Source organism: Osmia lignaria, chromosome 11, assembly GCF_051020975.1.
Source record: "Osmia lignaria lignaria isolate PbOS001 chromosome 11, iyOsmLign1, whole genome shotgun sequence".
NCBI lineage: Eukaryota > Metazoa > Arthropoda > Insecta > Hymenoptera > Megachilidae > Osmia > Osmia lignaria.
In genome coordinates this window covers 10,908,396-10,931,258 of record NC_135042.1, presented here as the reverse complement: position 1 = coordinate 10,931,258, position 22,863 = coordinate 10,908,396, and the positions used below count along the sequence as shown (strand labels likewise).

Here is a 22,863-nt window from a genome sequence, read left to right as displayed (position 1 = left end):
TGGCAAATGATCTTCCGTAAATCCTTGTTGCTGTTCATAAATTACTTAGTAGTATTCGTGCGGTTACAAGTGGCTTTGGACATTTTGCGGTGGAGATGGACACTGACCGCTAATGGGTCCCATGGGTTACGCCTACTAATTTCCTTGATTCTTTCCGGAAAGATTTGGAAAAGACATTTCCCTCAGGATTTCCGATACGCTTGTGAAAAGTAATTTTTATCGCGATTTCAAGTCGCGATCTTAACACTTTGACAACCACCGTCAGGTATTCCGATGTTTAACTTTTTATGCCTTTTTTTTCTACCTGATATTATTAATGCAATAGTAATATTTTTGTACTGTTTTTTTTATTTCTATAATAATTGTATACATTTAAATCTATAAATATAGCCTACGGTAAAAATGAGTTAATGTACGACAGATAATGCCAGTAATTAATTGAATTGTTAATTAATTAAATGTTAAGAAAGGAAACGATTCTTTTGAAAATCGTCTCGTTATACCATTGAACCGTTTGAATTCCTACAGAGTCGATTAAAAAATTAAGCAACTTTCTAAAGGCCCGAGAGAGACTACGTCTCGTCAAGAGGGTAGACTCAAAAGCATAAAGCATTAATTTCCTGGTTTTAATTAATGCGTCGTGCACGCAGCCGTACAGTAATGGCGGCTGAACCTTCGTACGAGGAGGGGATAAAGGAAGGGGAAAAGGGAGGCGCGGCTAAAAAGGGAATTTGATTAATGATCCTGTAGGATCTGGGACGAGGGAGCAAGGGTGGGATAAAGGGGAGGAAAGAAAGGAGGGAGGGAAGCATATCCTGGGGGACGGCTGTCTTGTTACAGAGCACCGATCACTACCAGAACATACTTTTACTTCACGGAATACATTTTTCAGATTTTCAGAAGAAATTTTTCTATTCGAAATTTTAATACTTCCTTTCGAAAGTAGCTTAAAAATAATATAAGATAAGATAAGATAAAATCGAGTAAGTTTGTAATGGATTTACAATTTTATTATTATCAAGTCAATCCATCAATTCGTGCGTTTTTTCGTTTCATTTATTTTTTCTTACATTCTAAATCCCATTACAAAGAACATTGAATTTTATAATTTTCCACATTCTATAAGCTGTGAACAAACTTAACATATGGACTGATCTGATAACTCCTAACATTCGCTACCCACTGCATACTATCGGAGAGGCAAGTTAGGGCGGTACGTGTACTTAGAAAAAGGAAAACCGACAGTGCCTTGGAACGTTCACCCCAACAGAGGCGTATCTATTTCTCTTTCTCCCCTTTTTCTTTACTCTCAACCCCCGTGCCACGATATCCCAGGCACGCTGCCAAGCCCACGTATTATGTATTCATCGCTTTTTGCTCGTGTACCGAAGACGCGTGAGCACGTAGACGAAATAAGAGAACGATGCCGGCAATCGTAATGGAAGGTGATAGAAAGGAACATTGGATCGACCACGAGATATTAAATCTTATTACAACTGTTAACGACTTTCAGATACATTTCATATTACTTGTCGATTACAATCTGGTTTGGTTACAATTATTATGTCCTTACATTGAATTATACAGCACGTTTCAAAAATATATCAACCATCTAATATTTTAATGTTTCATTCTTGTGGTAAAAAATCATTGTACATTATCATTTATTGTAAGTTACAGTCCCTGGCCATCGAATTAAGATCACTACAAATTTTCAGCATTTTTCACGTTTTCCGTAAAATTAAAAGGGCTATTCAAATTGTAATGATATAATTTATTAGCAACTAACATAATACACTACTACTGTATATAACACTATTAACACATGTTAATATCTCGTATTTCCACCCTATCCTTTTCATATGCTTTTTATATCTTCGTTATTTTCCCAAATATCTGTAATTTTTGTTTTCAACTCGGATGATGTGGTGCTTGGAGAATCGTAAATAACTCTTTTGAGTAGGCTCCAGACAAACATTCGCACGGCCCTTAATGTATTTAGTAATAATTTGAATGACCTAAGACAATTTTCCATATATGACATACTATTACAGCCATAAAAGTGAAATTTTTCGTACGTGGTCCTAATTCCATGGCCAGGGACTGTATAATTGAACAATGATTCCTCTTCTTCAACACGATACGCAAAATTTCCTCTCCAAGTATTATTATACCTATCACTATCACAGTCATCATATCACTCAAGTATTGCAATCACAACTCAATATAAGATAGCTTTAAGGCTGGGATCTGAATGACCCAGCATCCACCGTTCAAGGGTTAATTGAGAGGATACGAATACTTTTACGACTCATTGTATATAAATTTGATGATAATGCATTAAATATTTCCCGTGTTGTGCATCCACAGTTTTGTAGTACCTACCTAATGTTCACCTGAGCAATACCCATGACGATAAAAGTTTGACAGTCCTTGGATTCCACTGTAGTAACAAATTTTACATTTTTTAGTGATGTAAATTTTCTTCTAACGTAGAAATATGTAGGATAATACGAACATTTCACTACTTGCAATTCATCATTTTAATTTCCTTACGTAGTTATAAATAAATCGATTTCTTTTCAACTAATCAATCATTTTCTGCTATTCTGTGCAATCTTGAAATTAGTCGAACAGATTCGTTACAGATAATATTACACGAATATATAAAACGTACAATAAATGTGATATTTTTTTTTTCTTCTTCTTCTTATTTTTGTATTTCACCGTTGATTCTAATGAACTCCCGTGGAAAGCCGTAAAAATGTCGTCTCTGATTAAATCGACGAGATGTAAAGATCGAGAAGGATTTTTTTCTTAGAGACCGCGCGATTGGTTCGTAGCTTGTAATTACGAGCGGAAGAAAACCGGTCTCGGGTCCAACGATTTCACGATGGACGCCTTGGCTCCGTTATGGCCGCCATTAGTGCAAATAAACTTCTGGGCTGTCAGACTAGCCGAACTAATCACTCTTCTCCAGTGGAAAAAATACTTTTGAAAGCGTTAATTAATTGAACTGACTCGATCCATGCTACGCATGGTTGCCCTTCTAATAACATCCTACTGTACACCGCGTCTAATTCCGATACCTAATTTTAATGATAACAACTGTTGCAAAAGGATTTTTAACATTTGAATCCAATTAATTTTTTTTTAAATTGAGCTTTAAACTGATATAACACGAGTGCCATTTTAAGATACTTTTTATCTCTCATCAAATTCGGAATCAACCGTATTGTGTATTAATAATTGTCAACCAATCAGGGTGTAAAAACTGAGCAATTTTAGAGGGAATCTCTATAGTCACGACACGGAATGTGGACACTGGCAATGAATTTTACACTCGCGTGTTTATCGGCTGCGTTGATCACAGAATATCCGAGAAACTGTAGAAATCAACAGATGTTGGCGGCGCTTTGATTCATGACGAACCACGCTTCTGTGAGAATCAAAACTATAGTTTATGCAATACGCGTCCGAGCCGAGAAGAAAGTGCAATTCACGATGTAATCTCTAGGGAACGAGCATCGATCACACGGGGATCTTGCTCGACGTCAAAATATTTCCAGAGGCATTTCGTACGGCGGCACAACGGAAATCGTTTGATTCATCGAAGCCCGCACCGTTCAACTTCGTACCTATTTCCTTGGCTTCTGTTATGTGTCTGATAAAGGAATTAGGCAAGACTGGCTCGATCTCTAGGGGAAACTAAGCTTTTGACATTTTTCTCCTTTTTTTTTGTGTGGGATATTCTCAGCCGGGCTGAGGGAACTACGACACGCACAAAGAAAAACAGTATAGTGTTATTGAAACACGACTCACACGAAACAATTTTGAAATTGTTAAATATTAGAAAAGAGAGAGATTCTATCGACAGTTAAAATATATAAAAGGCTGTGTTTCCGAATGGCCCCACCAAAATTGAGAACTCAGGTTCGGTATATAACCTAAATTGACTACAAAAAACCGATTAAAGTTGGTTTCAGAGTTGAATGTCTTACTGTTTTCGAGATATCGTGGTTAGGTTAGGTTAGATTAGGTTAGATTCTGTGGATGCGCAGTATTGAATAACGCATGCGCAGTATCGAATAGCGCATACGTAGTTCCAAAATTGTACAAAAATTTCTTACCACGATATCTAAAAAACGGTGAGACATCCAGCTTTGAAACCAATTTTAATCGGTTTCTGGTAGTCAATTTAGGTTATATACCGAACCTGAGTTCTCAATTTTTGTGGGGCCATTCGGAAACTATACAAAATTGTAGAAAATTGTACCATGATATCCCAAAAACGGTGAGACATCCAGCTCTGAAACCAATTTTAATCGGTTTCTGGTAGTTAATTTAGATTATATACCAAACCTGAGTTCTAAATTTTGGTGGGGCCATTCGGAAACTTATCCCAAACTGCTAACATTCCATCGCATGAATGCGCAAAAAGCCGAATCATCGGATAACGCGACAAATTCTGATTCATTAAGAAAATCTTGATTATGGTGTAATTATAGTGACGAGATGGAAAGATGGCGTTACAATAAATCGCGATGCATCGGTGTATCATAATGCAAGCGTTATAACGTAGATAGTATCTGTTATGTCGGTATCTTTTTCCGTCAATCGTCCGTCCATTCGATTCCTACGAACTGGCGACCTATCGAACTCTCATGAGTAGATTCGTGATTCTTGCTTTAACCTTCCTGCCGTCAGCTATATCCGGCTCGTTAACATTTTTTTAATCGACACCATAAGCCCGAAAGCTTGGCAATGTATTCAACCATTGCCATGATACTCGGTTTGATTCGTGCCGGATGCGTTTACAGTTCCCTGTAGCCGGTGAAATTCAAAGGGATGCCGTCTTCTTCATTTGTCAACTGCCTGTTCGGCCCTCCTTGTTACGCCTTCTATCTATTCTACGATAAGAAAGGAGCATCATTCCATTGCGTGTAGTCCTGGGACGAACATCATGGCAATCTCTCGGAATAATGTGATACATTGCATCCACGGTTCGAATCCCATCAAATATACAGGGTGTGATATTTTAACATGTTTAACCCCGGATATAACTCGAAATTATACAGGCTGTCCAATGCGACCAGTAATAAGAAGTTGAATTACTTTCAAGTATCGGTAGTTGCTAATTTTGAGTAACTACCTACTTATTAATTAGTTATTTAACCCACCAACGCCCAAAAGAAACCGTAAAGATGTAGTAGAATTTTTGTTATTTATATTGAATGATAACTAAGTAAACAACTGAAAATTTATTACTTGAAATATAGTTAGTTTATGTTTATTGCACTATCACTCAATTGTTTTTGTTTATTTGTTTTAAATTAATATTTACACACGATACACTACTGACTTTCTCTCTTATGCTTTCTCGTAGTCTTTCTCCCAAAGCATCATTAGTCACTGCCGTAATATTTCTCCTAAAGAAGGGACGCAAAAGTATTCTACCTACTTTGTTCACGATAAAGGATGGTAAAAGTGTTTATGGTAATTCTACAAAAATTCTTCATAAGCCGTCAAAGGTGGTCCGTCATAACTATCATTTTTCAGTCGCTTCTAATCTTTGGCTACATCTTCAGAAAAGAAAGAAACATTAGTTGTATGGAGCGACAGACAAACAAGCGTTCCACTAATAGACCAAGTCGTTTCATGAACGTTTAATTTAAAAATATTAACATTGTGACCATCCTTTCTCCAATTACTGACATTCTTCAGTATGATTAATGTACAAATAAATTTGCAACCAGCATATAAACTTTTAAAAAATTATTAAATTGTTGCATATTCAATAGCGAATTCTAGTATAATTTGATGACTTAAAAGTAATGCAAAATAGTATTTACAGTATAATGATTTAAAGCTGAAAATTTGATAATAATAATTATCGTCCATTGGCCAACATCTAAATTCCAAATGCTTATATCTGGAAGTAATAAAGGAAATTATAATTGAATTTTTCACGAAGAATCTAACAGCAGAACAGGTGGAAAAAATAGGACCGATACAAATAAGATATCTTGAACGACTACAGATGATGTATAGATATGTACGAGTTCCGCCAAGGTACAGTTTTGAACCATTCGGAGGAACAAGGCTCGACATACTGACAACAATCTGATGCGAGACCACCTTTACTACAACCGAGACGTTTATCTCACCTGTTATCTTCAAGCTATCATAATTTGTCAAACTGAAGCTGTCAGAGCCAAGGAACGATACTGATTATTTGTTTAACTTCAATTCAAGTTTTTATAATATTATAGAGGTAATAACCCTTCTGTAATACAAAAATCCTTACAACCTTAACAATCCCTTAACAATATTATTGTTTGATAACTATTGTGTCATGACAGTTTATGTTTTTTGAAGTAAAGTATAAAATAGAATAGAAATAGAAGCTGGTGAAGAGGGCTCTGAATAGAGACGTTTGCCACTACCGAATGAAATAATTAAATCCATCCATTTTCAAATTTAATTAAAAAATTTATCTTAGGAAAACTTCGATTTTCATTCATATGCCTAGGGTCAGAAAAAAAAAATATACACATCGAATTGAGTATCTTCCTTCTTTTCGAAGTCGGATAAAAAGCTCTAAATGAGGCCCTGATTATGAAGCTCCTACTGATGGAGACAAATTAGACTTTATGTTAATGATCATTAATTAAATTTTGTCATAATATCTATAGTAAGTTCAAAACTTTCGTCCTCATTTTTTGCATCCTATGCTATTGTGTCTTACACATATTATTGTAATAAGTTAATTAGATATGGAATGTTAATTGCGTATGGACTCGAATTTAAATAAGTAAATTAGTGAAATAGAGACTTTGATGGGAAAATCCAAGATCCTTGGAAATCCTTGCACTTTGATTATCATCCTGTCCATTAACTAAGTTCAAATTAATTACATTACCATTTAGCACAGAAGTTTCATTTTTAAAAGCAATTTTTTATGTCAAAATTAAATTGTCTGTAACTAATATTCTATGGTTTGTATGATCTTGTTATAGTAGGAATCTGCAATATTTTATATACTGTTATCGCCATCTGTTAGAATCAAGCGAATACTGAATATCAAGACGGGCAACCGACTAAAGATCCAGGGAAAAGGAAAGTTCATTTATCTTACTTCGGTAAGGACGAATCATTTTTATAAATGTACCGACAACTCATAAAAGTAAAAAAAGATTGAGGGTAATAGCGTAATTTTTGAACAGTACACCTTAGGGAAAGGTGCACTTGGTACTTCAGGCTCGAAGGTGTCAAGTATAAACAAAATACGGAAAAACTAACAATTAGTTTGTGTCATAAGTGCATAAATATCCGCGGTTTATTAATAAATCTTAATGTGTTACGGTGTAGCCGCTATCAGAAAATACGGTTCCTGTGTAGACGGTTTGATAGATACTTAATGTCAAAGTTCTGACACCTTTTATCTAATCTAGAATAAACACCATTTTCAAGGATGAACGTAATATACTTGGTACGGCGCCCCACTGTCGAATGGACCATTTATTTTTGCAAGGAAGTTGGAATTACATTTAAAAAATATTGCAAAAAAAAAAATTAGATATGTATAAGCTGAGTCATCTAACCCTATCACTTTTATTTTATTATTTGTGAAGATACCAGGAGAGACTGCTTCGGTGATGAGGATCATCTGACAATGAAACTCATGTTCAGTAACCTTCCTTTTTATTTTATTTTATTTTATTTATTAAAACTGTATATTTTTTTTCTGAAATAATATTGTCTGATATATCAGACACCACACCTCTTTTCCAGTAATATAAGGTTGATTTTTGATAAAATTGAATCACAGTTATGACACCTATGGATACCGTGCAAAATGAAGCCTAATGAAGAGATAAATAAAAGCAAATAAAAAGAAAAGATAAAAGATATAAATTTGGAAACTCCTTTATCAAAGATAGAAATGAAATTTCTGTAGGTATGTTCAGGAATAAGATTATTTTTATTGTTTACGAATGATGAATCAGTGTGCAATCGACACTAGTTTTTCAAATTTATGGCTGAAAAAGATATAAGAAGAGCCTATAGAATTTTTCGTTTTAAAAAATTCTACATTTCATCACTAATTTTACTTTCATTTCGTACAGCACACTATAATTTGCCACCATGAAACAATACGAAATATTTAAAATTTTTTAAAATTAATTGTTTAAGTCTTAGTAACGAATCTACTGAGATTAACTGTTTTTAGAATGCGTTTTTTCCATTTAGAAGTGAAATTACAACGTAATCGATATGCACCTAATCTTACAAATGATAAAAGTTACATCGATGTTGAGATTTCATATTGTATAAAATTCTCACAGTAAAAGAACATTGCATTGATCTTGAATTGTTTTATATAAAGTTGAAAATATCAAACAATACATTGATAAAGAATTAATCAAACGGCGCTATCAAGATTTTAGTAAAATGTTTACACGAGATAACACGTTCTTACTAGAATTGTGTTATATCAACTAGGAAGCACGTTAAAAAGGAAATTAAGCGAAACACTTTAATTCTATAAATCTATAACACCATTATTTAAACCATAATTATTAACAATATTATCTTAATATTAATAATACTAGAATAGCCAATATTGCACAAATGCCTGCTTTAAAATTGAAAACAAATTGAAGAAATAATTCCTGTAATTTTCTGTAATTTAGTTTTTCCAATACTAACGCTGCCTATTTGATCATAATTATTTTTCTAACGTCAACGCTATAAAAATGTCTTCCTATTTAATTGTAGAAATAACAACATAATAAAGAAGCAAGACATTTCTGTTATTTTCGACGTTTCTGTAACTCACCGCGTTAACTATTTTATCCAGGCTCATTTTGAAGAAAAATAATAAACTTCCTTCTCGATATTCGCACTCTGCGTGGAGAACACCCACACATACACAATATGTCACCGTTATTTCAGGAAGCGTTTCGTCGAACAGCACAGTTTTCACTTAGGCACATCGAACGGAGTGTAATTTTTAGAGAAATTGTGGAAAACACTATCACGATATCACACGGTCAGGATTTTCGTGAAAATTTAATATTTTTAATCGTTGATTTTACGCGTTTTGATTCTCGATACTTGCGAAGATCAAGTGGCCTCGTACACAACGATACAATCAAGGAGAATGAGTTTGATGACGACGACCAGAACGAAAGACAACGATTACAACAGATTGGGTCTGTCCGTGTGACGAGATAACAACCAGTAACGGATAGGCATTGGAGCTGTGTTACCCACACCAGACAAGAAAACGCGCTCTGTGAATTTAGCCGCGAGCAACAACGATCCTATACATACATACTGACTTTCCGTCACGAGTTGACCGTCGATTATCGTTTTTACACTCTGATACGAGAGAAAGTTTGTATAATAACACAGAACTATTTTTGGCATTCCTACTCCTTTACAGCAACCACCTGCGCTACCATATCTTAGCTTTTCATTTGTAGATTTATAGTTTTAATACTGGAAGGATCTACCATCTTTATCCCTTGAACAGAGGAATCCGGGCCAATCATGACCCAAACTTTATAACAATAAAATACATAACTTTTAAATGAAAGAGTTTTATATATTGATAGAATCATTTTTATAAGAACAGTGTAAAATATGGAAAATGAAAGAAATATGAAATACAAAGTTATTCAAACTGGGCCTCTCTCCGTGGTCCGCGTCTTTCAAGGGTTAAAGGATTAAAGATGTTCAAAAACATACTTGGAAAAATCAAAGGGTCATTTTGACTACTGGACTAGGGACAAGGGACACATATGTACAATATATGGGGCACCTTCCCTATATTATTATTCCCCACGGAGGTGCCTATGGGAATGGTGGAAAGCCGGAACATCACCCTTTCCCTTAAAAAACCTGATTTAATCGCGAGTGTACACCTTGTACGTATAAAAACTGATATGTATACGTGCAGTCAACGCGTTTCAAATAAATAGCACCCACATGTTATCTTGTGTACACATACGTGTGTGGTAGCCTGTTATGGATCAAGATCTTTAATTATCTTCCAGTCCGACATGCTACCAAGAATGAAAACTGTAATTTTCATGGACGGTATATTGTTTTTCACGTAACCAAGTAAATAACTGAATCTATAGATGGTGTTGTATAACCTTTTGTCTCAGAATCTTATCTGTAATCCATAGAAGATTTCTGAACAAAATTTTCTGCAATATTAACTTTAGTAACTGACATGAAAATACGGTTTACTTTTTGACATAAGAGAAAGATTATATGAATAAAAAATGGCTCTGCAAGTACACTTGAAGAGGCTGATATAATTGAACTTCATGTGATGCAATAGAAACACAAAATCTGCATATAGATTTTCTTTTGAACGTTTTTGCATACTTCATTGTGAACACTATGAGTCACAACTACAAACGGATTTCACATTTAAATTAACAAGTATTATTATCATAATTAACTACGACCAAAAGTCAAGTATGTCTAGAATAATAAGTTCAGAGATTACTAATTTTCTGACCCGTTTTGTGTGAAACTAGAATTCAGAATTTTATCTTTTAGAGTGAGTACATTTAATAAGATTAAAATGTTTCTTTTTCTTATCATTAACATCCTGAAATAACTTCAATGTTTACGTTATACTTTCTTAAGGTTACTACATACTGCAGTTTTAATGTAATAATGCAGCAGCAACTATGCTTTGTTACGTAATTAAAAATATGAGAAATATATAATATTTCCTAATTTGTTCTCAATATGAAGTATAAGTATGTGTAACCGATCGAACTCTGTAAGGTAACAGAGTTTCATTAAAAAGTGAGTCTAACACTTGGGAAAAACGACTAATTGAATTTCACGGACTTGAATTGTTTTTTAATTCGTCGATTCACTTATGTAATTAATTTTTAATTTTTATAAACATAAAAGTAGGACTAACACAGCTTACCGTCAATTGATATTAAATCATATAATCGATATTCGAGCGGTAATATCAATATCAATTGTATCGATTAATCTATCGGTAAAGGAAAACACTGTCAGTAAAACAGAGCTTCTTACATTCCAATGTTTAATACGCTAACATCAAAATTAAAAAAAAAATTGAAATTGAAATATAAATGTAAAATTGTAATGTAAAATAAATATCACTGAAACGAATTGAGCTTTATGACCTATTTCCTAATAAAATAATTTTTAACAAAATATACAACCGACTTCGAAATGCACTAAAAAATATGAAATAATTTCTACTTCATTTATACAAATACCCAACAGCTATTAATAAAACCTATTTACTCGTTAAATAGTATACTAAATACATTTCAACCTTTTCGGAGGCGGCGCAAACTTAAAAACTTTTCTCCTACTAGGAAGATCCTAGTTCAGGCATCGGTAACCTATCAAATCGTTATTGGCAGCATCGTATATTCGGGTATTTTTAATTTTGTGCCGCCTCCGAAAAGGTTGAAATGTATTTAGTATACTATTTAACGAGTAAATAGATTTTATTAATAGCTGTTGGGTATTTGTATAAATGTAGTAGAAATTATTTCATATTTTTTAGTACATTTCGAAGTCGGTTGTATTTTTTGTTAAAAATTATTTTATTTCACAATTTTTAGTGGAACGAACAGTATTTGTAGGATGTCGTAAGGTGGTTTACCGTTCTTATTGGTTAATTACAATAACGATAGTTTTTAACGATAACAAGTTCCATACATTTTTGCAAGTGGGATCATCGCGAAAATATCTCTTATTAAATGAGAAAGGTTTCATCACAATTGGTACCTACGCTGAGTTCCATCGAAGTTGTCGCAGTGAAGTTGGCGCACTAATACATTCACGCCGCTTCAGTGAGCCGATGGGCGAGGTGCCGACGACGCGGTGTGAATGGTTAGTGAATGTGTAGCCAACTTCACTGCGACAACTTCGATGGGACTCACAAGGGAACATCGGGGACTGATACACTCCGATTTTGATGAAACTTTGCATAAATATTTATTAGACCTGTTTATGAAGATAACTGTAATTCGTTGGTGCCCGTTTTTCACTTTGAGGGAGATATCAACCCTTTTATCCGAACCGCCCTTTCTATATACGTGCTTATAAATCGTAAACAACAAAAGATATCAAAAAATAGTTGAAATAAAAGTTATACCGTTTCTTGAGGTCTATAAAGCTGCGTGTAAGTTTTTTTTTTAAATCATCCTTTTTGCAAAATTGAATTCCCCCTCCCCCTCCGTTTTGAAAAACTTCACGCAGTTTTATAGACCTCAAGAAACGGTATAACTTTCGCACACTGACGTGTAAGAAGTACACGGACGCACACGAACAGGCAGAATTCAATGTATTAGTTTCGACAGTTTTTCGAAAATATCTCGAAAACTAACGCCGAGCGGCGATTATATGTATAGGAAAAAGTTGTTCAAAATGTTGATTTCTACAACATATTCAAAAATCATCGAAATCGGAGTTACCGTCCGTAATCTAAATAATTACCGTAATAACAATAAACAAATGAAAAATTTTTTTTTAATGGGACCAATCGGAAGACAGCCTACAAAATGCAAAAGATTTCCGATTGGTCCATCCATCTCGGAGTACATAATCGGTGAACACACACAAAAAGAAAAAAAAAAAACATACCGACTGATCGAATTGAGTAACCTCCTCCTTTTCGAAGTCGGTTAAAAAACATACCACCACTTAATTTGTAATATTTTTAAAGTTGAAATTTTTATGTTCAAAAATTCATATTCAAATAGTTTCTGCTATTTCATATTTCTTTTCTAATACAAAAGAAAGAATCAAAGCTTATGCTATTTATGCTTTTTACAAAAAAATATAAGTTTATCATATGCAAAATTTAACGTTGCTATTACAGTCATTTGTAGATAAAATTTGAAATTATCATTTTTTTAAATATTAATATTAAAATATTAAAATATACAATTGTTTAGAAATTCAATAGCGGATTTAAGGCACAGAATACCAATGCCAATGTCAATGTCAATGTCCGTTATGTTAGTTAAAGGTGTTTGTCGAGAAATATTTGTCTGGTATAAAAGAAAGTAAGTAAACAGAATCACAACATGAATTTATAGCCGAAAACGCGTGGGTATGATGTGTGAAGGTTACAAGAATTTTGCTCTCAAAGAAATGAACATTATAAAGCATAGAATATAGCTATTTTTGCAAAAGGTTGTTGTGACTGGTTCAGATTTCGTTAACCTTGACTGCAATCTTTTTAAAACGTTGCTTTTTTTTTTGTATTTATATTATCTTCAATTTTCTTTCAAGGACTACTTGGATCTTAAACGAAATTGCAAAACTTAGCGGTGGACCAAAATTAAAATGGGATCGGCGTAATTCACAATTTGGCAATGTTTCCTGCTTTGTTCTGATTCATGGAAATCTAATTTAAATACGACGACATTCGTGTAATTTAAAAAATCATTTATATACACAACTTACCAGAATGAACTCTTATCATATAGAAGATTAAAAGATTCGCTAATGATATTTAAGTAGCCTATTATCAGGGTGGGTTGAAATAGTAATACATACCTGAAACAGAAAAGAATTGCACAAATTATATAAAATATTTTTTTTTCTTTTATTGATTAAATATTTATTTTATTAATATCATTCCTTAAACTATTGAAAGATTATTGATTAATGTAATACTCTTCTACAATACAATAAAACTTGAAGAACACTTAATCACCTACATTCAAGTCCAAAAGGATTGGATAATAATAAATCTCAAATTTTACTAATTTAAATAAACGAATCAACATTAAAGTATCAGACATATCATTCAATATCTTGAAAGGATCAATCTATGTGAAATAAGAATTGACTTTTAAATCTCTGCTTACAAAAAATTGTTGTTGGTATCATAGAACAGAGTCATGCAATATAATAATAGCAAAAATATAGTAAAGTCATTAATCTAATGAATTTGTGAAAAACTCGGACTTCCTTTACATTTGACTGGCTTAAAAAATAGGAAGACAAAGTTTGAGCCGATATTCAGTGCTGTATAATGCCAATTTGGAATTGGTTCTTTCATTCTACAATGTTTAAAAATAAATTCTTTTTAAAATCCTCCAATTGCAATTTTTATACGGCCCTGTATGCAGAAACATCAATCAACCCAATCGTTATTTCAGTATTGGAAAACACGTATTGTTTGCAGATTATCTTACTAGATTAATGACCACACCATATTTGTGCAGCGACTATACCACCTGGTGTATAGTAGCCACAGAAATACAGCATAGTTATAAATGTCAGCGATTTGTAGGGTGATATGTGTTATCCAATATTGAAAGAGTGGCGACGATGATCGATGTTTTTATGTAAAATCAATCTACATGCAAACATTCAGTCAAATAAGACTCGACAAGTTTTCGGAAACTTAGCCGGGTCGTTGATCGCACACTAAAAATCGATGGGATCTGAATATACAGGGTGTCCCAGTTTCAGTGGTCCAAAAGCAAGTGGGTGATACAGGACATCATTTCCGACAAAAAAGGTCCAATAATAATATGTTCGATTTTTCAAAAGTTATTTCAATTTTAGCGATTTGCTCATTATTTCCTACCTTTTGCAACAAAATCGATTGATTTCAAATTAAGCTTACGTGTCCTTGATTAATGTGGCTATTCTGACAAAAACAAATTGTTTTCTATTCGCTAGAAAAGTTTATGAAATATTTTGAATAATTACTGATTTTGGTGTTTGGTCTTTAACTTTAAAAGTATCGTTATGAAAGTAAATGTCTTCACGAAAAGCGTGTTTTCTATTAGAAAAATTATCTCGATTCGTGAACTCAATCATGTAAAATTTTGATAATGTTATTACAAACGGATTTTGTTGCGAAAGGCAGGAAATAATGAGCAAATCACTAAAATTGAAATAACTTTTGAATCATCAAAAATCTTTTTGTCGGAAATGATGTCCTCTATTACACACTTGCTTTTGGACCACTGAAACTGGGACACCCTGCATATGCGATTTCAAGATGACTCCGTTTATTCGGCTTCCTCATCGTGTATTGACTCGAGGAAGGTTCAAGACCGAACGAATACATGGTCGCGCATCGACGCGCCGATAATTCGAGTGTTTATGCAAAGGGATTATCCCTTTCTCGAGTTCAATAAAATAACTCTACCGGTTTCGCCGGTAGTCCAGCCGGCTCCTTTGACTTAATTTAAGATGCTCTGTATACCATCTTTAATACCCACAAACAGAAAACAAAATTTCAGTACTTTCTTTTTACACACTATTCTTCACTAAAAGACTAATAGCACCATCAATTAAAATCTGAAACATACATCATCCGGGACAAAGACACAAATCATTCGCGGTTGTTTCCTCTTCTTTCGCGCCATCTTGCAGTATTGTTTTCCAACGGTGACTCCAATTTGACAAACTTCACAGAAAAAAAAAACAAAAAACACGAGTGTACAACAGTGAAGCAAGGAGACACCAAACTGGAAACTCGGAATCGAAAAGAAGGCAGGAGGCGAGGTGTACGCTTTTGTTCCTCAACCGTACCGGGTCACCAGGGTTATCGTTTGCATGTGTTCACCATGCTGATTTATGAAAATTTATGGATCACTATTTCCGTGACGCGATCGATGAAACTTTACGTCTGATCAAATATCTTGGAATCCTGTTTCACTGTCAGAGAAAACTTTTTAAGATTCTCTCAGGCTATCGATGTACAGCATATTCTATGATTCAAAATAAAAAGAATTCGTTGCATAAACATAGTCTCAAAAATGCTGTATTAATAAATTATAACGATAATACGAAGATAAAAAAGAATGCAAAAAACTTGCGATGGATTCATCGAAATTATAGAACATTAATCAGAAGTTTGTAATAAAAAATCCAATTTAAAAAAAAAAAAAAACAAGAAGAGACGACAGTAATTTTCAAAATCCGATTTCTTGAAATTGAAATAAGTGAAAATAACTGTTCATAACTTGGATGAAATAAACCTTTTATTTATATAATATGTCAAACAAATTAAACTGCGATCAGAATTAATGGGAGATGTGTTTACGTCATTTCAATAATTGGTTTAATAATTGAGATTACTGCGATAATCTATGCACCTTAAGAAGACGATGTGTTATATCTAAAGCAACAGAGTAAAAAATAAGTTTTTAAATACCGTCGTGTTTTATTAAGAGCTATGATTTGAGTTCAAAGTTCATGAGAATTCTAAGTCTACTATATGTATATCGTTGCTATATATATTTGCTACAAGAGTAACAGAACTAAGAAAAGTGAATTTTTCAAGAAATTGGTTTAAAATTATTTGTCGTTGAGAATTATTAATTACTCAACCATTTCGCAATGGCAAGTCAGCTAAATCGCTTCAATAATCAAGCAACAGTTGCATATCGGTAACCTTTGTCAATTCGATGACAGGATAGTACTAAAAAAACAGCACTTATGATACATCAATCTGAAGTTTAAAGTTTACTAAAAATTACTGTACAAATGTTTCATCAATATTCTTAATACAAAACGGCGAATTGTTAAATATAACAAACATTAAAATTCTATTATATACGACTGCATAGCAAACGATTTATTTTGAAACATAAAAAGTTTGACATAATCTGATGACATAAAGATAGATTGCATAATAGCATTAATAAAATATCAGTTTGTAGCCTGAAGCTTGATAGAAACGATTGCATAAATGTTGCATTATTATTCTTAATGCAAAATGGCTGATTGACACTTGCAACGAACAATATAGAGTACTATTGTTGTTGCACATCAAACTGCAGATTTCGAAACAAAGAAAGCCTGACATGATTTGATGATATAGGAAGTGTTGCAAAATAATTCTTATGGCATATCACAGAGGGAGGAAAGGAGTAACTGACACATTTACCCTAACTTATGAAAAAATTATGCGACCAGTTTGAGGAACATTGTTTCAAGATAAGTGCGTTCAAAGTTTCTCATGCAATCACGCGATGAATGACGACACGATTCAGTAACTTACTGATGCAAAAGGAAGCAAATTAAAAAAGAACTTCATCGAAAGCCAATTAGAAAAACTAGAAATTGTGAAAGTAAATCGTACAGTACTTTGTCCAATCCACGAAAATGTAATAACAGACATGCGACATAATTTGGTATACTGCTATATAATAATAATAATAATAATAATATTTCATACATTGCAGTATATGAGATGGTATATCATTCAAGGTAATATGCACATAGTTTAACATAATTCAATATGTACACTGTTTACATCTTCTAACGATTAAAAGAAGCAATTCGAAATTACCATATTTTAAATTACACGCTGCAGAAAAATTTGATACGCGAGTAAAATAAAATCACTTTGATACGTTAATGATAAACAACTAATCAAACTGCAGTAATCCAAATTTAGTACTAGTACTAAATAACAAATATATTAATGATACTAATAATAACAGCATTATTATAACTACTACATATATCAGCATTAAGGACATAGCAGATTAAAACAATAAATGAGGAAAAAAATCTTTTCTCAGTATTTGACGCATTTCAATGAAAAAAGCAAATGCGTAGACGAATAGTATAAAAACAATAAATCCATATTCCTCTTAGAAAACTGATATAGTTGTCTGTTAAATCGCTTCAACTATCGAGCAACAGTTGCGTATCGGTAACCTTTGTACTCATGTACAACGGAAAATGTGTATATGTATACGACACTGCGTTGAGTTTACGTCGCATGAGTAATTGTAATGAAGCAAGAGTGTATACCAATATATGTAGTCATTCGTAAGAGGCTACGCATTTTAATTCCTATTTATTTCCAACAACATTTTCTAAAATTTTTCAAAATATTCTGGCATTTGCGTAACAAGAAAAAAGTTTTTAATTTCTTAGTAGGAAGTCAACTATATTTTTCCATGGTACATATACCGGGAACTGCGAAAGCGAAACGCGCACATACTTTTAGATCAGTAAAATCCAAACTCCGTTTCTAAATGTTTAAATTAGAAATTTAAAATTTAGAGAGAGAATCTCTCTCTCTCTCTCTCTCATACGGAAGAAAGATATTGGAGCCAAGTTTTAAATTCATCGGTAAGCATAATCTCGTCCTTAAACTATTGCAAGTGGTACAACACAATCGTTGCTCGGACACGCTAGACAACAGGAAATCGTAAAATCTTTTCATACTATATGATATGATATTTAAGAAACAAATTTGACAATTTATAGCATATTGTAATATAAAACTACGCAAATACTGTTGGATTTATATCAAAACGTAATTAAAATGGATAAAATAAATAACGTACTTTAGAAATAAACGTCTCTTGTTTGTGCTAAAAATTATCGATGTAAACAAAATAATATTTTAATATAAATCTTTCTCTTAAATTCTCATTATAGTAAAAAGTGATGTATATTGTTAAAAAATTTTAACCAGAATCTTAATATATTTATTGTTAAAATGATTGAATTAAGTTTCGAAGCATTGAGGTCACATCTGGGGTTCTTGCATCTTTTTTTCACAAAGTCCACTGGAACGCATTTATATTTCTGTATTTCCACACAATTATTTTTGCAATCGAGGCCGTTGTACGAGAATTCAGAGGAAATTTTGGTGATGCGATGCACGCGATAAAAAGAAGCCTGCGATCACCGACAAGACTCATATGTTTACTGTTGGGGAAGATATTTATAGTTCATGATCGGAAATGACATTCACCGTGCACAAAAATTAAATTAAATAAAAACATTTAATTATTGCAACACTAATAGTTTTTCATTTATCGACAATAATTAACAATAGAACCACGTACATTTGACGCACACTTATTTTTAAGTTGAAAATGATGCAGGAAATAAACAGACAAAGGATGAAACATAATTTAATATATACGTTCATTATTTATCTCGACAATAACCAATATAAATTTCAACAAGAATACTTGATAAAATTTATAATTTGAAGTAAGAAATAATGAGAATTTATAGATTCTATTAGATTTTGTGCATTCGTGATCAAAGCAGGCTTCCCCAGGAAAAATTCTGATATCCCGAGTTCTCGAAAAATTAAAATAGATAGTTGTTTCCAAATATTTCAAATTATTGATTTTACAAGAATTACTTTTTAACAAAATTTAATGTCGGATACATTGAAAGTAGTCTTTATCGATATTGTAAATAAAACTGTACTCTATACGATACTTTTAATGTCAAAATCTCAATTTTGGTTACGTTATATTTTTACAATGATCAGGTACTGTAAAATATCTATAGAATGTCTATTACATACGTAAATAGACAGTTAACAAATAGAATTACAACTAATTAACCCAGTTAACTGATATGGGTGACCTGGATCTTCAAGGCTTTTACCAAGAAAATGCTATAAATGATACCGATCTGGAATTGATAATAAATTATTGCAATACATGGATATGTCTTTACGTATTGTTTGAATGTTTCGAAATCCTTCATTTAATATGCAACAACCTAAGATAATCATCTACCTAGATGAAATAGGGAAAAATATACATTTATTTGCATACCTACTTATAATTTTCCAATTTTTCGTGAATATTTTTGTAGGTATTTACATCTCAATATCATTGACGTTGAACGTGCAAGAACGCGTTTATATATTAACACGCCAGATAAAAAGTATATCAAGTTATTCATGACATTAAACATTTAATAATAAATCCGTGCGTGGCATAAGTAGATCTGAACGGTCAATTAAAGCAGTCGTAATTAAAATTTTAAGCTATATTTTACCTGACATTCACTTTAAAATAGATATTTGTTCAAATATAATTTATTTTATTTAGCAAAATGAATAATTACTTTAGAAACATTCTATACAACCATTATCCATAATCAGTTGTAATGTACTCATCAGAAGATAAATCTGATAAAGATTATGAACTTATCAGATATTTTAAAAGAAGAGTATCTAATCTTGCATCATGTAAAATATGTTACAATAATGGATGAAAATTTTTATGAAGATAATAATACCACGTTTTATCAACTCAAATATAAATGTTTTGTTATGTTATTGTTGTAAATGAAGTAGCAAATATTTTTTCTACTAAAAAATATGATATATCAAAATTAAGTTATAATAAATTTGTAAATTCCTAATCGTAAGTATTTTTATACAAACAAAGAAATGCCGTAAAATGAAAATCCAAGAACTCGGTTAAAAATAAATGTACAGTTTTTTCAGAAGCATGAACGTATTAAAGAACTCTGTCAGACCATCTGACTAAAAATATCGAAAATCTTTTAACCGCTGTAGGTCGTTGCAAGGACCCAAGGATATATGTGATAACGTATTTTTGACAATAAGGTCATTTACACGGCGCTCTTCCCAGAAACCGCAGTGTTTTTGAAACCACTTTTTGTTCGTACCGCGTTTGTCTCAATAATTATTAGCCAATAAAGATAATATTTCTTGTAAGAAAAACTATAATACTCTCACTACGTTCACTATCAATAACATTATAATTACATTTAATACATTTCATTGCTTTTAATTTTAATCGTTTTGGTAGCTTTGCTCAAAAAAACATGTTCCAAACGTTTTCAAATAAATCAATTTTCAATTATAAACTAAAAGATTTCCAGTTATAAAAACAACTTTATAAACAAATGTAATGAATTTAAGTATGTCTGAAAAGGAAACCAATGTTGTATTATGTCAGAAAATAGATTTTGAGTTATAAATTTATATAAAATTGTTATAAAAAATTTGATTTAATAAAAAATAGGCGTTTGTATCAATTAAAAGATAAAATCAATACCCAAAATTTAATTTCGTTAAAAAAAACGTAAGAAAAAATACCTCTTGTGTAAGTTCTGCTGTACTAGTTGGTTCATTGGGTATTTGCGAAGAATTTGCTGGATCTGGTGATGTCATATTTCTAGCTGGATTAGTAGAAAGCGATATACTGGGTCCCGCAATAGCCATGTCTCTTGCTGATTCTTCGATGTTTAACAAGTATGCATGGATATCATTTAAGCCCGAATTTATTCTATTGTATCTTCCTAATGAATTTAAGTCTTCAAATAAATCTCTCTGATAATTTAAAAGCATGGAGTCTAAATTTTTTGGATGTACAAATATAGGACGATGTACTATTGTATGAGCATCGGTGTGCCATCTTGAACCATTGTTTAGATCCAGTGATCCTACACCAATGGTTTGAATATCCAAACCAAGGTAGGATTCAGGGTCTATTCGTAGTAAAGAAAGCAGCAATGCCAGCTGCAGCAGTTCTTCGTGATATAATTTCTTTATACATAACATTGTGACTTCTTGAGTTAAATCACTTCCACTTATCAAATATATATGCAGTCCAAGGTAATTTAACGTATTGTCACAGTGGCTTGGCAGTGATGTTAAATACAAAAAATAAATAAGATGTTTCGAGCAAACAACAGTTCATGTTGAAATGTTGATTATCACTTCAGATTAATGTTAAATGTTTAATAATGTTCGCACTGTTATTTAAATTTCATTTAATTTGATGTGAACAGAGTTTTATATATGCTATCTTCCCATAACAAAATATTAAAACCCAAGTTTCAGTTGTTATTAAGGTTAAACATCACTATTCAAATCTTCTTTCTTCAGTATAATTGATGCAAATTTTAAATCCAGGTAAGAGGGACTTGCAACGTTCTTGTAATAGCAACTTATTCGACGGACTGTCAGGATGAAAATAAAGATCCTGTGCTCTCTTTTAAACAAGTATAGGTCAGTTACACGAACACAAAAATAACCTCAAAACACACACTGGCCACGTCAAACTTCAGTGCACGTCGCGCACGTCCCACGCATGCCTCGAATTTCGTTTGACAATTCAAGAAGGTGCACGTTTGAATTAGTGACAACACTGTCCTTACATTGACAAGTTATGACAAATAATGTAATATGTAAAAGTTCAACGAAATAATAGAAAATTGACAGATCCACAAACTAGATCGCGCTTTGAAATGCTTATAATTTCTTTTTCTTAACAAACATTCGAGGCCCGCGACAAGCGCCAAGTACCTCTTTTCTTAAATCATTTTGCTCCAATAACGTTATAATTCTAACAATGATAACGTTAAACTGATACAATGCAATCCATTTCACGGAGAAACGAACTAGCGCGCACCTTCCTGAGAGAGATCGTTCACGATATGTGACTCAGCACTCACTCCGACAACGTCGTTTCTCAGGGCCGCACCAAGTACATGTCTCTCCCTATATGTTTCTATTACCCACCAATCCATTTACTTTTAAGCTTACCGTATATGTACTGGTATTCATTATATTAAACTTATTATCGTACAATCTACATGACTTATTTTATTATATTCGGTATTCTTATAGTTTCTAGTTAAATAGCTATTGCAGTTGAAATAATTAGTTATTATAATTAAACCTATTGTTATATAGGGTACATAATTTATTGTACAATTCTTAAAGTTTAAAAAATAATAGTATTGCTACGGGATCTGGTGTAAATTATTTGATGTTTGTACCGTGTATTTAATTTAAACGCATGGAAAGTTAAATATTCGATACATGTTTATGCCTATTACCCAATTAAACTTTAAGATGAAATAGAAGTGGTATAACAAAATAATGGTTACGCACGCATTTCGATTAGTTTTTGATTTTTTAAATGGAAAATATCGATACAGCAGTGAAATAGAACGTACATGCTCTTACATAATGATGTATTTCATTGCATTTTTTACTAGTTTTTTCTATTAAGTACATAGGAGTTCATGCTGATTGCATAATGATTTCTTTTA

The 22,863-nt window shown here is 32.5% G+C and overlaps 1 protein-coding gene across 5 annotated transcripts in view; it reads right to left on the bottom strand.

Annotated features, from left to right (window-relative positions):
* The window catches only part of cnc (NFE2 like bZIP transcription factor cap-n-collar), an 88,186-nt gene that overhangs the window by 64,371 nt on the left and 952 nt on the right, over positions 1–22,863 (bottom strand). Inside the window, exons 1-2 of one of the 5 annotated variants that reach the window (XM_034323524.2) lie at positions 8,843–9,214; positions 2,386–2,443 (exon numbers count right to left, since the gene is read on the bottom strand). The exons of 1 other annotated variant lie outside the window; for it this stretch is intronic. Coding sequence is in view for 3 of the 4 variants with exons in the window: in XM_034323519.2 (XP_034179410.2) it covers positions 20,900–21,364 (465 nt within the window). In the remaining variant the exon portion in view is untranslated. Of the gene's footprint in view, positions 1–2,385; positions 2,444–8,842; positions 9,216–15,362; positions 15,503–20,899; positions 22,258–22,863 lie in introns of those variants that run through there. 3 more of the 5 variants (XM_034323519.2, XM_034323523.2, XM_076690848.1) reach the window with 3 other exon arrangements.